This window comes from Oncorhynchus kisutch, linkage group LG23, assembly GCF_002021735.2.
Source record: "Oncorhynchus kisutch isolate 150728-3 linkage group LG23, Okis_V2, whole genome shotgun sequence".
In the NCBI taxonomy this organism is placed as follows: Eukaryota; Metazoa; Chordata; class Actinopteri; order Salmoniformes; family Salmonidae; genus Oncorhynchus; species Oncorhynchus kisutch.
In genome coordinates this window covers 39,724,052-39,739,877 of record NC_034196.2, presented here as the reverse complement: position 1 = coordinate 39,739,877, position 15,826 = coordinate 39,724,052, and the positions used below count along the sequence as shown (strand labels likewise).

Sequence of the window (15,826 nt, the reverse complement as noted above, 5' to 3'; positions counted from 1 at the left end):
CCCACCCATCTTTTCTTCTGTACCTAACATTATTTTTCCACTAGAGGGCAGGAGCCTCATCTGACAAAAAATTCCCCGATTGTAGTCTTCTAAGAATAACACTACAATATAGATTCACACTGTTAGATATGATCATTTAGCCTGGTTGCCAGTCTCTGTAACATTCCACTCCTTGTACTCTGTTTCATGTGCCAAAGAACCATGAATGTGAACTATTTAATTAAAGATGAATTTTAAAGTTACAATATGTAACTTTTCAGGGACAGTACTGTCATTCTCAGTGAAAGCAAGTCTAAGAAGCAGTATATCTGCTCTACGTGTGCTATTCCTATAATTCCATCTCTTAAGTTTCCTTTTTATCTTTTACATTTGGTTTTGTACACCAAATGTAAACAGCTGAAAATACAATCTTTTTGGTTATTGAAAAGTTATTTCACAGCGGTTAAGATGGTACAATGATTATCTACACTATGCATTGCTTGTTTTGCCACATAAACTAAAATTAGGGGAACTAGAAATGTAGCAATCAGGAAATGATGAAGTGATTTTTGCATATTGCACCTTTAAGTAAAGAGTGGAATAACAGGTGGCGTTTGTTTTTGCATGGCCCAGTGCCCCTGGTCGGTGAAGATTTCACTTAAAGGAATAATCAACTCTAAACCACAAATTCTTATGATTTATGTTGTTAAATAATGCAAATATGTGAGAACAATATATGCTGTGAAATGTTTTTGCATTTAATTGTTCTAATAAGGTAGGAAGCAACATGTGTATCATCACTATTGGCGAGTCCAGATGGGAGGAGTCTACAGTCACATGTGGCATCCCACAGGGGTCAGTCAGTGTTGGGGCATATCCTGTTTTTAATGTACATGCTTTATCAACTTCCACTAATTTATAACATCATCTTCCACTACTACGCTGACGATAGGTCTACATTAACACCAAACCGGACACCCTCTCTGCCCGGGCAAAACTCAGCAGCTGCCTAGAGGACATCAGGGCATGGATGACAGAGACCTTCCTCCAGTTGAATAGTAGCAAGACTGAGGCTATACTTATTGGGACACCCAAGCAGGTCATCAGTGCTGGAAACACCTGTCCTACAATCAACTGCCAGATCATCCACCTGTCCTCTGTCACCTCCAACCAAGGAGTCAAGTTTGATCCTTCTCTGTCCTTCGAAGCCCACATAAAACAAATATGTAAAACATAATTTTTCCATCTTATAAACATCGTCTGGGTCATACCGTCACTCTGGGCGCAGAGAAACTCTGAGGATTGGATTATATTGAGCTGCGGGGCACCAGTCTGAGGCACCTGACGTGAACGGGCAAAAGCGGTTAGGGAGGAGCACCCTTCTTAAACCGAACAGTGATCTGCGGGCGCTTGGTCATGTTGTCAAAAAGGCAGTATGGAGCATCATCCAGAAACATACATCTGTTTTCCATAAAATATATGTTTGAATTTTCAAACTAGTTTTCATTGGGAATGTAGATAAAGCTTTTTATATCAAAAGCAATCACTTTTACACGTGAAAACACAGAATCCTACTCATTACTCCACATGCTAATTATGTCACTTTTGTTTCGCCATGGGCTTTTGAACGGGGCACATGGCTCACACCCGGGAGGCAGCCCAGTTTCCAAAACAAATGCAATCAACTTTCCTGGTGCAAAACACGCCTACCCGTGCTCCCGGGCCAGATTAATCAAATCCTCTCACTTATCAACGCCTTTAATCTTCTCTAGGATCAACTACGGCAAAGCGCTGTTTGGGGGCCTCCCAGCCAAATCACTACAGAGGCTCCAACTAATCCACAACAATGCTGCCAAAGTCAGACCATATCACCCCAATCCTGGCTCAACTTCATTGGCTACCAGTCAACTACAGCAGAGTTTTCCAATCTCGGTCATGGGGCCCCCCCTGGGTGCACATTTTGGTCAAATCAAATGTTATTGGTCACATACACATGATTTGCAGATGTTAATGTGAGTGTAGCGAAATGCTTGTGCTTCTAGTTCTGACAGTGCAGTAATATTTAACAAGTAATCTAACAATTCCCCAACAAATACCTAATACACACAAATCTAAAAGGGTGAATGAGAATATGTACATATAAATATATGGATGAGTGATGTCATAGGCAAGGTGAGGTAGATGGTATAAAATACAGTATATACATATGATAGGAAGTAATGTAAGATATGTACACATGATTAAAGTGGCATTATTTAAAGTGCCATTGTTTAAAGTGACCAGTGATCAATTTATTAAAGTGGCCAGTGATTGGGTCTCAATGTAGGCAGCAGCCTCTCTGAGTTAGTGATTGCTGTTTAGCAGTCTGATGGCCATGAGATAGAAGCTGTTTTTCAGTCTCTTGGTCCCAGCTTTGATGCACCTGTACTGACAAAGCCTTCTGGATAGTAGTGGTGTGAACAGGCTCAGTTGGTTGTTGTCCTTTGATCTTTTTGGACTTACTGTGACATCCGGTGCTGTATGTGTCATGGAGGGCAGGTAGTTTGCCCCCGGTGATGAGTTGTGCAGCTCTGGAGAGCCTTGCGGTTGAGGGCGGTGCAGTTGTCGCGTACCAGGCTGTGATACAGCACGACAGGATGCTCTTGATTGTGCATCTGTAAAAATTTGTCAGGATTCTGGGTGACAAGCCAAACTTCTTCAGCCTCCTGAGGTTGAAGAGGCTGTGTAAGTGGACCATTTCAGTTTGTCTGTGATGTGTACACAGAGGAACTTAAAGCTTTGCACCTTCTCCACTGCTGTCCCTTCAATGTGGATAGGGGGGTGCTCCCTCTGCTGTTTCCTGAAGTCTACGATCATATCCTTTGTTTTGTTGACGTTGAGTGAGAGGTTGTTTTCCTGACACCACAGTTTGAGTGTCTTCTCTGCCTCCCTGTAGGCTGTCTCGTCGTTGTTGGTAATCAAGCCCACTACTGTTGTGTCTTCTGCAAACTTGATGATTGAGTTGGAGGCGTGCATGGTCACACAGTCATGGGTGAACAGGGAGTACAGGATGGGGCTGAACCCTGAACTACAGGATCAACTTCTAAATTGTTACGCTTGCCAGCCAACCAGAAAAGCAAGGCAAAGCAATTCAGGCATTCTTGAAAGTCAGGCCAATCCTTGTCCTGCAAAGAAACATTATTTGTATAGTTGATTTTTTGTTGTTGTTGCAAGCAGTAGGAATTTAGAATGAAATGTGGAGTGGAGTTCATACTTACGTGATGACATCACATAGTACCTTCAATAGTATTCGGCAATCATCATATATTTGAAAAACACAGTTTCCAACATAATTTTGTTGCAATAAGGAACGTTATACAAAACAACAATTCAGTGATAACTGGGGTGGCGTTAAGTGTGGAGGAAGATCAACTGTATGTAAGATTCCCAGTGTCTGTGACGCCCACTGTTAAATGCAATTTATTTATTTATTTATTTTATTTCACCTTTATTTAACCAGGTAAGCTAGTTGAGAACTAGTTCTCATTTGCAACTGCGACCTGGCCAAGATAAAGCATAGTAGTTTGACACATACAACAACACAGAGTTACACATGGAATGAACAAAACATACAGTCAATAATACAGTAGAAAAAAAGAAAACAATGTCTATATACAGTGAGTGCAAATTAGGTAAAATAAGGGAGTTAAGGCAATAAATAGGCCATGGTGGCGAAGTAATTACAATATGGCAATTAAACACTGGAATGGTAGATGTGCAAAAGATGGATGTGCAAGTAGAGATACTGTGGTGCAAAAGGAGCAAAATAAATAAATACAGTGTGGGGATGAGGTAGATAGATGGGCTGTATACAGATGGGCTATGAACAGGTGCAGTGATCTGTGAGCTGCTCTGACAGCTGGTTCTTAAAGCTAGTGAGGGAGATGGGAATCTCCAGCTTCAGTGATTTTTGCAGTTCATTCCAGTCAGTGGCAGCAAAGAACTGGAAGGAAAGGCGACCAAAGGAGGAGTTGGCTTTGGGGGTGACCAGTGAGATATACCTGCTGGAGCATGTGCTAGCGATGATGACCCGGTGGAGAGTGTGACGAAATGGAGAGGACACTATCTGTCCTGCTGAGTTTTGATGCAGTCTTTGCTTGACAAGGTCAAGTAAGGATATGTCATTTATCCCATGAGAGCTTTTGTCCCAAACTATTATGGTGTTTTAAGTGCCAAGTTTATGGTCATGTTGCAGGAGTGTGTAGGAGGAGATTCCTATGCACACCATGTTAGAAGTGTGCAGGAGGGCATGAGACAAAGGACTGTGTAGTATCGTTGTAAAACGTTGTGCGTGTAAGAGCAAAAAAGTAAATAAAAACAATATGAGGTTGAGGTGGGTATATTGGTATCTTTAAGTTTGTTTCAGTGTATTAAATTAAGCATACAGTTGAAGTCGGAAGTTGACATACACTTTAGCCAAATACATCTAAACTCAGTTTTTTGCAATTCCTGACATTTAATCCTCGTAAAAATTCCCTCTCTTAGGTCAGTTAGGATCACCACTTTATTTTAAGAACGTGAAATGTCAGAATAATAGGAGAATGATTTCTTTCATCTTTTATTTCTTTCATCACATTCCCAGTGGGTCAGACATTTACATACACTCAATCCGTATTTGGTAGCATTGCCTTTAAATTGTTTAATTTGGGTCAAACGTTTCACGTAGCCTTCCACAACCTTCCCACAATAAACCGGGTGAGTATTGGCCCATTCCTCCTGACAGAGCTGGTGTAACTGAGTCAGGTTTGTAGGCCTCCTTGCTCGCACACGCTTTTTCAGTTCTGCCCACAAATTTTCTATAGGATTGAGGTCAGCACTTTGTGATGGCCACTCCAATGCCTTGACTTTGGAAGTATGCTTACAGTCATTGTCCATTTGGAAGACCCATTTGTGACCAAGCTTTAACTTCTTGACTGATGTCTTGAGATGTTGCTTCAATATATGCACATAATTTTCCATCCGCATGAAGCCATCTATTTTGTGAAGTGCACCAGACCCTCCTGCAGCAAAGCACCCCCACAACATGATGCTGCCACCCCTGTGCTTCACGGTTGGGATAATGTTCTTTGGTTTTCCTCCAAACATAACGATGGTCATTATGGCCAAACAGTTCTATTTTTTGGTTTATCAGACCAGAGGACATTTCTTCAAAAAGTACGATCTTTGTCCCCATGTGCAGTTGCAAACCGTAGTCTGGCTTTTTTATGGCGGTTTATAAGCAGTGGCTTCTTCCTTGCTTAGCGGCCTTTCAGGTTTTTTCGATATAGGACTCGTTTTACTGTGGATATAAATACTTTTGTACACGTTTCCTCCAGCATCTTCACAAGGTCCTTTGCTGTTGTTTTGGGATTGATTTGCACTTTTCGCACCAAAGTACGTTCATCTCTAGGAGGCAGAATGCGTCTCCTTCCTGAGCGGTATGACAGCTTCGTGGTCCCATGGTGTTTATACTTGCGTACTATTGTTTGTACAGATGAACGTTGTACCTTCATGCATTTGGAAAATGCTCCTAAGGATGAACCAGACTTGTGGAGGTCTACAATTTTCTTTGAGGTCTTGACTGATTTATTTTTAAATTTTCCATGATGTCAAGCAAAGAGGCACTGAGTTTGAAGGTAGGCCTTGAAATGCATCCACAGGTACACCTCCAATTGACTCGAATGATGTCAATTAGCCAATCAGAAGCTTCAAAAGCTATGACATAATTTTCTGGTATTTTCCAAGCTGTTTAAAGGCACAGTCAACTTAGTGTATGTAAACTTCTGACCCACTGGAATTGTGATACAGTGAATAGTAAGTGAAATAATCTGTCTGTAAAAATTGCTGGAAAAGTCACTTGTGTCATACACAATGTAAATGTCCTAACCGACTTGCCAAAGCTATAGTTTGTTAACAATACATTTGTGGAGTGGTTGAAAAACGAGTTTTAATGACTCCAACCTAAGTGTATGTAAACTTCTGACTTCAACTGTATATAGCCTTGTTGATTTGATGATGTTTAAATGTTTAAGTTGAAATTGTGCTGGAATAGCGGAGGCAGTGCTCCTGTTGTCTTTGTGCTGACTTGCAGTAACTCCATGGTTAAGTCAGTAGTTGTTTTAGTAAACGGTCAAAAACGTTAACTTGCTTGACCACGCTGCAGGTGATAACTGTTAGTATGCAATATTTGATTTGTGGATTTCACCAGACAGATGTTACTGATAAAACAAACATATGTGTAGTTGAATTTATTCGGCCACTGTGTGACTGATGTCTTTTTGTTGTCACGGCCTTATTGTATGTCACGGTGGCGTATGAACGAATAGGTTATAGAGCAAACAACACAATTATCACAACAGGTTGTAATATGGCTTTTTAACTGTCTTGGCTTGGCTTGCTCAGTGATTTTACCCACACACCGCTACTGGAATTTACTACTGAAAGCATAAGCTACTGCTAGCTAGCACTGCAGTGCATGACATTTTGTGAGTAGTTGACTCAAAGAGAGAGAAAGACAATAGATTATCAGTTTTTAGAAAATACAACGACTGCGTGATTGTATCTAGAAGGTTAGTCCTAGTAACTATGTTGACTATGACGTTAGCTAATACGGTGACAACGATGTAGGCTGTGTGTAGCAGTTAGTGTTTATGATATAAAGGTTTGGCTTGGAAAGGTTTTTAAACCTGGTCGCTGACGTGTTGTGCACTGAAGTCCACATGTGAAGGGAATAGGTGAGAGGAGATGCGAGAAGTAATTATACAATGCGCAAAGGGATCATGCTGTTTGTGTATGACTGCTATGAAAGTAAATTGTGTTTGCGTGTGATCGGGGATGTATTCATTCCGCTGATTCTGTTGAAAAACTTTTCTTAAACGGAAGCAAATGGAACGAAACAGGGATAAACATACTGGAATTTGTCCAATAGAAACTGTTGGACTAATGATTACACCCTGTATCAGCTCGATGCAGACGAGTGTGCAAGGCGGTATTGAATGTGTCTCTGTCTGTCACCTTGATTACTCAAAATGTTCTCTCGACCTGTGTACCTATTTTGTAAACTTTCATTCATAGGCTAGTTTGTCACAACCTCATGATGGGTATAGGAAGAATGTGAGTATCATGTAGTAGCCTAAACGTATCAATGTTACATTGAGCTGGGTGAATGGAATATGAATGACAGTCATCCAATATGCTGCAATTGAAATAAGGCCATGTCCATTAAAAAAATAATTGTCCTTCTCGGTGCTTGACATGGACTGAAAAAGGTGCCGGTACTCATTTTGGGTGCCAGTACTGTTTACATTTAGGTGCAGGAGCTCCACAATGCTTTTAAGCTAATGTTTTATAAGAGGACCTGGAGCTCAGGCAGTGAACTGGACATTTGAGTTGCTGGTACTCAGCTCTGGTGAGCTCCTGCCCAAGTCGCACTGGTCCTCCTTCATCTTAAACGGCAGTGACCGCCACTGGTTGAGGGGTAGTGTTCTGTCCTCCAAGGCCGTCGACCGGGTGTAGGATTAGATAGGGTTAAACTATTATTGACGGTTAATAGTTGGCAGGGTAATTTAATTTAATTTTCCTAATTTTGTATCATATTTTACCATATATAACGGATTGTACAGTAGGTGGCGGCATGCACCAAACATTTGTTTGCGGACCGCTATAAATATTATAGAAGAAGAAGAAGAATGTTCATGACACGTTCGTGTTGTTTTCTTTTTCAAACTGTACGTTCGGACAAGTAGTCTTGGTGACGGGCAGCCTCTGGAGGTGAGTATCAGACATTTTTATAATGTGTAGTAGATACGTTTGCAAAGCTGGACTAAAACACAACCTCGAGGTAATAAGGTTTATTTAGCTAAATTGTTTTAGAAGCTGTTTTGTGTTCAAATAACCAGCCCCCCCTGGCCCGCTACACTAACGTTCCTGTAGCTAGCTAGCTAGGTAACATTCATATGTTTACCCCCCCCCACTTTGTTTGTTATCCCTTAGCTAGGTATGTCATAGGTGATCAACGATATTCTTGGTTAGGTGCCTATTGAGTAAGTATGCGGTGTATGTAATATCAATTAATTGCTTGATTTGATAACATCGCAAGCTATAGTAGCTGTTTCTCATAATGAAACCTTGCCCACTAAATGACCTAAATTGCTCTCCGACGGAAGATGAGTGTGATTATATCTAGTATCAGATTGTTGCAGAACGCAAGAAACACCATTTGTTTTTTTAACCGATAGGAGAACACCGTACTTAACAGACGGGAAATTAGGCAATATACTGTTTTTAACACGCAGGTGTTTTAGGGACTGTCGTAAAATTGCAAAACCGGTGATTGCTCGTAAGCAAAAATAAAACGTTTTTGCATTCCCATCCAGGACTGTTAGCCATATATGAAGATTACACTCTGCATAGGGCCACCAATTGCTAAATGGCCCAACATTTTATTAGTTACCTATAACTACTGTGCTATATTTGACCCATTGACAATACTTTTCAAAAGCTTCCTATCTAGGTAAAATGGAGATGTAAAACCACAATGTGAAGTCACTGACCCCCTTCATGCAAGCAACATTAATTAGAATTCCAGTTCACCACTTCCCTGATTTTATAGGTATATTTCTTATGAAAGCTAGGCCTTTTATGTATAAATTATTTTTTATATATATTTTACGTTTTTACCCCCTTTACTCCCCAATTTCGTGGTATCCAATTGTTAGTAGCTCCTATCTTGTCTCATCGCTACAACTCCCGTACGGGCTTGGGAGAGACGAAGGTCGAAAGCCATGTGTCCACCGAAACCCAACCCAACCAAGCCGCACTGCTTCATAACACAGTGAGCATGAGACAAGATAGTAACTACTAACAATTGGATACCACGAAATTGGGGAGAAAAGGGGGTAAAATCATTTTTTTTTTAAAGAGAGAAAAAAAAGTACATAGTATCCCCACATTGAAACCAATATAAAGTCACTTTTTGAAAACAACTGTGGGAGAAAAAAAAGCTGTACCTTGCTTTATTGAGCTGTACCTTGCTCTATTGAGCTGTACCTTGCTCTATTGAGCTGTACCTTGAAATCATCTGATTTCTAGAAATATCAACTAGGACTTAAAATTTTTTTAACAGTAGATTATTTAGTAAATATTTTCTTAACTCTATTTCTTAAACTGCATTGTTTTTTATTTATTTAACCTGTATCTAACTAGGCAAGTCAGTTAGATGGTCTACCAAAAGGCCTCCTGCGGGGACAGGTGCTGGGATTAAGAAATATAGACAAAACACATCACGACAACACAACACTACATAAAGAGAGACCTAAGACAGCATGATGGCAACACAGCATGGTAGTAATACAACATGGCAGCAGCACAACACCGGGTACAAACATTATTGGGCACAGACAACAGCACAAAGGGCAAGAAGACAACAATACATCATGTAAAACTGTCAGGAAGTGTCCATGATTGACTCTTTGAATGAAGACTGTCCAGATTGAGTGTTTGTTTGCAGCTCATTCCAGTCGCTAGCTGCAGCGACCTGAAAAGATGAGCGACCCAAGGATGTGTGCGCTTTGGGGACCTTTAACAGAATGTGACTGGCAGAACGGGTGTTGTATGTGGAGGACGAGGGCTGCAATAGATATCTCAGATAGGCCTCACTCCCTCCTAAGAGGGTTTTTATAAATAAGCATCAACCAGTGGGTCTTGCGACTGGTATACAGAGAGGACCAGTTTACAGAGGAGTATAGAGTGCAGTGATGTGTCCTATAAGGAGCATTGGTGACAAATCTGATGACCGAATGGTAAAGAGCATCTAGCTGCTCGAGAGCACCCTTATCGCCAATCTATAAATTGCGTCTCCGTAATCTAGCATGGGTAGGATGGTCATCTGAATCAGGGTTAGTTTGGCAGCTGGGGTGAAAGAGGAGCGATTACGATAGAGGAAACAAAGTCTAGATTTAACTTTAGCCTGCAGTTTTGATATGTGCTGAGAAAAGGACAGTGTACCGTCTAGCCATACTCCCAAGTACTTGTATGAGGTGACTACCTCAAGCTCTAAACCCTCAGAGGTATTAATCACTCCTTCTAGTCATTGAGTGAATGATTATCCATTTAAAAGTCTCGGTAGAAATATGTATGTTTGTATGTGGGTCACCACTGCTAAATTAATATAGGGGGAACACTGTTGAGCTGCTTTGTAGGTCATGTTTTTTAAGTTGTTAGAACAGCCTTAAACAATATTTAATTTGTCCTATTGCTTAATCTGACACTAGTGATAAGATAAGATTGCTCTGTTATAAGATACAGTGGCATTTTGGCTACCTTAAGTGTGTCACTGTCACTGCCAAGCCTCGAGTACGTGTGTCTCCCTTGCTAGGAACGTAAGACAGAGCTGTGAACTGACACTTCCTGGAAGTGGCATATGTTCTGCAAGTTAGTCTACATAGTTGTACATACACGCTCTCAATATGTTTTATAACAACAGCTCTTTTCCCATGTTTAACTGGGGTACCTATGACCTTAACTTCCATGTAACCTGTAATGGTAAATTACATACTAGCTTTTACAAATTCTTCAAAAATAATAACAATGTTAAGAAATTGGTGCTATTGCAGATCACTCTGTAGATAAGTTAATTGATTTGGTTGGTATTTTGTCCCACATCCTAATTTCATTAGTAGGTCATTATTGTTGATTGGTATTTATTTATTTTTGTTCTGGATGATGATACTAAACAGATTTGAGTTAGACTAGTCTACTGTAATGCAATCTAAAATGTTATTTTTAATTGGCTAAAGGCTACAGCTGGCCTACTTGTTGTAAGTGGATTACATTTGTCCCAACCCAATACAATGACCAATCAGTGTGATTTTAATGTAGCCAATACAGATTTTCTACAGTACCATTGGACTCTAAAGTACTCTTCTTACATGACATCATAAGGCTTTGTCCACTATTTTAGTTAACAATGGAGGTAATCAATGATAGGCCAATCTAATAATCATCACTAGTTGGAGTAGTCCATGGGCCAGTGCAAAAATGTGTCCACTTTGGGGTGGCAGAGGTTTCGCTGTATTAAATTGTTCGCCACAAGCTCCTGATCAAAATGGAGAGCGGCATGCATTGTTGTTGGATTGTCCTCGCTCGAGGTTAGGTGGCATGTGAGTTCTCACCTCTGACCCCTAATGAGTCAGGCAGTAGCAGGCAGTAGCAGGCAGTAGCAGGCAGTAGCAGGCAGTAGCAGGCAGTAGCAGGCAGTAGCAGGCAGTAGCAGGCAGTAGCAGGCAGTAGCAGGCAGTAGCAGGCAGTAGCAGGCAGTAGCAGGCAGTAGCAGGCAGTAGCAGGCAGTAGCAGGCAGTAGCAGGCAGTAGCAGGCAGTAGCAGGCAGTAGCAGGCAGTAGCAGGCAGTAGCAGGCAGTTCAGTAATGGATATTCCTGAGGAGGGCATATTAGGAGTAATTCTTTATCAATGAAAGTGTTTTGTGAAGCAATGAGTAAAAGCTGTGTAACCACCAAGCTTTTAAGGATGTATCTAGTTTTTACAGTTGGGATAAGTTGGTGGATGGAAGTATTAACATTTTTTGTTTAATCTAAAATGTTGATATTTTTTTTGTTCTTCTCCACTCAGGTGAAGACTGTAAGGCACTGATTTAAAGCATCATGGAAGGGGACAGTAAACCACTACTGGACCCAGTGTGTAGAGGAATCTACACAGACAAAGGCTCCACAGATTCACTGGACCGAGGGGCAAGGAGGTAGGCTATTTCATCATCTCATTTGTACTGGGTGCGCTGGAGTACCTCACAGTGGAAAATCTGATGGAATAAGCTTACACAGCTTTTTGTATGAACATTGTATGATAAGATTATAATAATACTAGTATTTTATTGTCTGTTATTGAGCATTTGTTATCCGAAACTTACCTCACAAATGGTTTGACTCAATATTTTCAAGCTTCCATCTGTAAATTCAAGTGAGATCTCTAACCTGACAGATTAATTCAAGTTAATCACTGACCGCTCATGTGCCACACAATCGGAACTAGCATTGCTTTCACATGGCACAGTGCCAAAAATGTTTTTCTAAAGCCATGTAGATCCACTCTGGGAGTTATGACTGCATGTGAATCTACTGTGCACATTAGCCCAGCGACCCCCAGCATGCCAGTGAGTTGTTTACTAGCCAGGAGAAGCCCTTAACTTTTATTTAACTTGGTTAGTTCCTGGTGTAACAGTCTTGTCACAATTTATTTAAACTTTTTTTTAAACCTTTTTTATTTAACTAGGCAAGTCAGTTAAGAACAAATTCTTATTTTCAATGATGGCCTAGGAACAGTGGGTTAACTGCCTTGTTCAGGGGCAGAACGACAGATTTGTACCTGGTCAGCTCGGGGATTTGAACTTGCAACCTTTCGGTTACTAGTCCGACGCTCTAACCACTAGACTACCTGAGCAGAACCGAGCCAAGCCAAACCAAGCTGTGCTGAGCTGGTCTGGTTACCATCCACCATTAGTATCAGAACCAGCACAGTTTGGTTTGACACAATAAAGGGGAAGGCGGTCAACCCGTACTCTGCTTCTGCAGAAGAGTAATGATCTGTCAGTGTTTGAAGTCAACAGCGTGCCCTCTGTGCCCTCATTTCACCCAGGGATTGTTTCAGGCCGCATCACAACCCAGGCACCCAGTGGATTAATCCACTTTGGTATTTCACAAATTCTAACAAGGTGATAGCTTGATTTATTAGAAAGATGCAGCATTGCTTTGCTGTAGACTTATCCCAGAACCCGGAGACAATGTTTTTCACGCTGCAGCACCAACTACACCATGTGTATGGGATATTCCGTCCAATGAAATGCTTACCAGTAGGTTCCTCCTCGACACTGCAACAGCACAAAGAAATGTAGGACTGGAGAGGTCAATGTTTCTTATTTTGTCAAGTCTTTTATGAGCAATTTAACTATCAAGCTTAACTGCTTTGGACAATGCTTTTCTGATGTCAGTAGATTCTGTTTTGTGGGATGACAAAGTACACAAGTGTTCATCACTGCTGTCTAATGTGTACCGGTCTCTTTTTCTCTCATTATGTAAGGACGGTCATACTGTGTGTGTGGGGAATAGGACATTTTTGAGGCAAAATCCTGACCAATGCTTTAGGAAAGGTTGTGTAATTGGTTCTGGAAATCTTAGAAAATAATCTTCTTGCTTATTTAATCAGGGCTGGTCCATTATGGTATTGTACTGTGTGGACCTGGTTCCATCTAATACCGTTTCAAATGTTTCCTTCCTTGTTCCCTTTGAGATAATCACTGATCTGTACTGTAAGTGTGTGTGGATAGGCATGGTTTCACTCCCTTGCTTTCACCAATATTCACATGTTAGGTCAGTGGGTTTCTCCAAGAAAATACAGCATTTAAAAAAGTTTTCAAACTGGATCCATGTAACCAAAGAAGGTGGATCATTTTACAGTGAACTATTTAAGTCATTTAGCCTAATATGTCTCTGTGTTGTCTTCAGGCCTTTCCACGTGGAGCATCGGAATATAGTGGAGAATGAGCCCTCTGAGAGGGTGTCAGCAGAGGCCTCTGTCCTCAGCAGCAGAGTGCACTACTATAGCCGACTCACTGCCTCCTCTGACAGACTGCTGGTAGGCTATACCCACACACTGACAGACTTCTGGAACAACACACACACACACCACATGCGTGCACACACACACTCACCACATGCACACACATACACACCTGTTTTAAGACCAGTAGATGCATATTATTAGTAGTATTCCTATTGATCAGACTTGCTGTATATGAAGTGGTTTAAATAGTATCCATCAGCCCGTACACATGAAGCTGGGAGCTTGCACATAGGAACCTGTGTTCATGCCACTTGTATACTGTGGAGAATTGCGTGCCAATTGAGAGGACAATCATTGGGAGAGTAGACGAGCAATTGTCAATGGCTTTATTTTTCCTGCAGTGATCTGTTGAGAATGGTTTTGGTATGGCATATTACACAGTTCTGCCACTCTGGCGAATAAAAGTCCTGTTTTGTCTCTTAACAACAGTTGGCCATGTCAATAACCTTAAGGCGTGCTTCCAAGACGAAACAGTTCGGAAGAGTTTGAATGTGTCATGATGACTTTTTGTGACATTTTGGACTTCGGTAAAGTTTTTTTGGGCTGTTCCGGCACACACATTTTTTCCCCCCTCGAGGCAAGCCGAAGTCTACGCCCCTGTGTTCGTCTGTGATTGGTCAACAGTAGGGATTCTTCAATAAGTCTTTCATTCCAGAGACATGCATCATTCATTCATATTTTGTCATTGAGAAATACTGTACCAAACAACATAAAATTGCGCAACTAAGTTCTTCCTTAGCAAAATTGAATGATAGATTTTTTGTTTGTTTGTTGTTATCTTAGATTCATTCAGACTATTTTTGAGGAAGTGTATACTGGCTCCAGCATCTCAAAATGGACAAAGTACTATTGCCGCTTTTTCCAAGTATTTCAAGTGAAAGTGTCTTATGTATGTAAAACGCACTCGATTGGTTCATCTAGGCGTCGGACAAACTGAAGCATGCTGACGCCTTTATACCCTTCCACTTCAAATTGACCGGTTTCAGACAAGCAGTTGATCATCCACTACCATAACCTGTGAGGTTTCACAGAGAATAGCACCATTACCTAAAGAGTGTAGTCCGGCATCCCATTGTGATGTGGTTATGAGACCACCATCCGCGGGGGACGCACAGCCCGAATGCGCACCTCTCCACAATTCCCAACCTACCCATCGCCGATACGCACCCTCTTCATTTGAATGTGTTGAGAATTTGAAAAGTATTAAAGCCAACGGTCCGATATTCTAGAACACTAGTGTACGTTTGGTGCTCTGATAGACCCTTTAAGATAGACCCTTTAATCAATAATGCTTGGTATGTAGCTTCACTCTGCTGTGGCTGCAAAGCACAGGTCACTGGACCGTCTGTGTGTGTACATTTAGACTCTGAAATCCTATTGATTTGGTTAGAGCTTAGCCCCTACTAAGTGAGGTGGTTGTTGATTCAGCCCTGGATCATGTTCATTAGGCACCAAACAGAAAACTATTCTCCCCCCCCCCCATGTCAGAGCCCTCCAGACCATGTGATCCCCTGTCAAGAGGAGCTCTATGTGTACAGTCCTCTGGGGATGGCCTTCAAAGTGACTGGAGGGGACGGAGGGGCCAAAAACCCCAGCATCATCACGATGTAAGCGCTCAACCATCACCACTGATATTTGCTCCATAGATTAGTTGCATGGTGCTAAATGCCTGTAAAAAAAATAGCACACTGTACTCATCTTACCTCGCTACATCAAGTTGACAGGTTTACATGTAGGTTTATTATCTTACCTCGTTACATCAAGTTGACAGGTTTACATGTAGGTTTATTATCTTACCTCGCTACATCAAGTTGACAGGTTTACATGTACTGTAGCTGGTCTAATTGTATGAATCCTCCAAATAACCATGAGGATTTTCTCCTCTTAGTTTTGCCATATGGAACACGATGATGGGGACATCTATACTCAGTATACCATGGGGAATAAAGCAGGTAATGCATCTATACTCAGTATACCATGGGGAATAAAGCAGGTAATGCATCTATACTCAGTATACCATGGGGAATAAAGCAGGTAATGCATCTATACTCAGTATACCATGGGGGATAAAGCAGGTAATTCGTCTATACTCAGTATACCATGGGGGATAAAGCAGGTAATTTGTCTATACTCAGTATACCATGGGGGATAAAGCAGGTAATTCATCTATACTCAGTATACCATATGGGTGTTAAAGCA

At 41.2% G+C, this 15,826-nt stretch overlaps 1 protein-coding gene across 3 annotated transcripts in view; it reads left to right on the top strand.

Annotated features, from left to right (window-relative positions):
* The window catches only part of slc38a9 (solute carrier family 38 member 9), a 33,785-nt gene that overhangs the window by 2,145 nt on the left and 15,814 nt on the right, over positions 1-15,826 (top strand). The window contains exons 1-5 of one of the 3 annotated variants that reach the window (XM_020457446.2): positions 5,772-5,811; positions 11,624-11,750; positions 13,510-13,639; positions 15,116-15,234; positions 15,516-15,579. In XM_020457446.2, the coding sequence (XP_020313035.1) occupies positions 11,656-11,750; positions 13,510-13,639; positions 15,116-15,234; positions 15,516-15,579 (408 nt within the window). In that variant the 5' untranslated portion in view covers positions 5,772-5,811; positions 11,624-11,655. Of the gene's footprint in view, positions 1-5,771; positions 5,812-7,469; positions 7,768-11,623; positions 11,751-13,509; positions 13,640-15,115; positions 15,235-15,515; positions 15,580-15,826 lie in introns of those variants that run through there. The other 2 variants (XM_020457445.2, XM_031802974.1) reach the window with 2 other exon arrangements.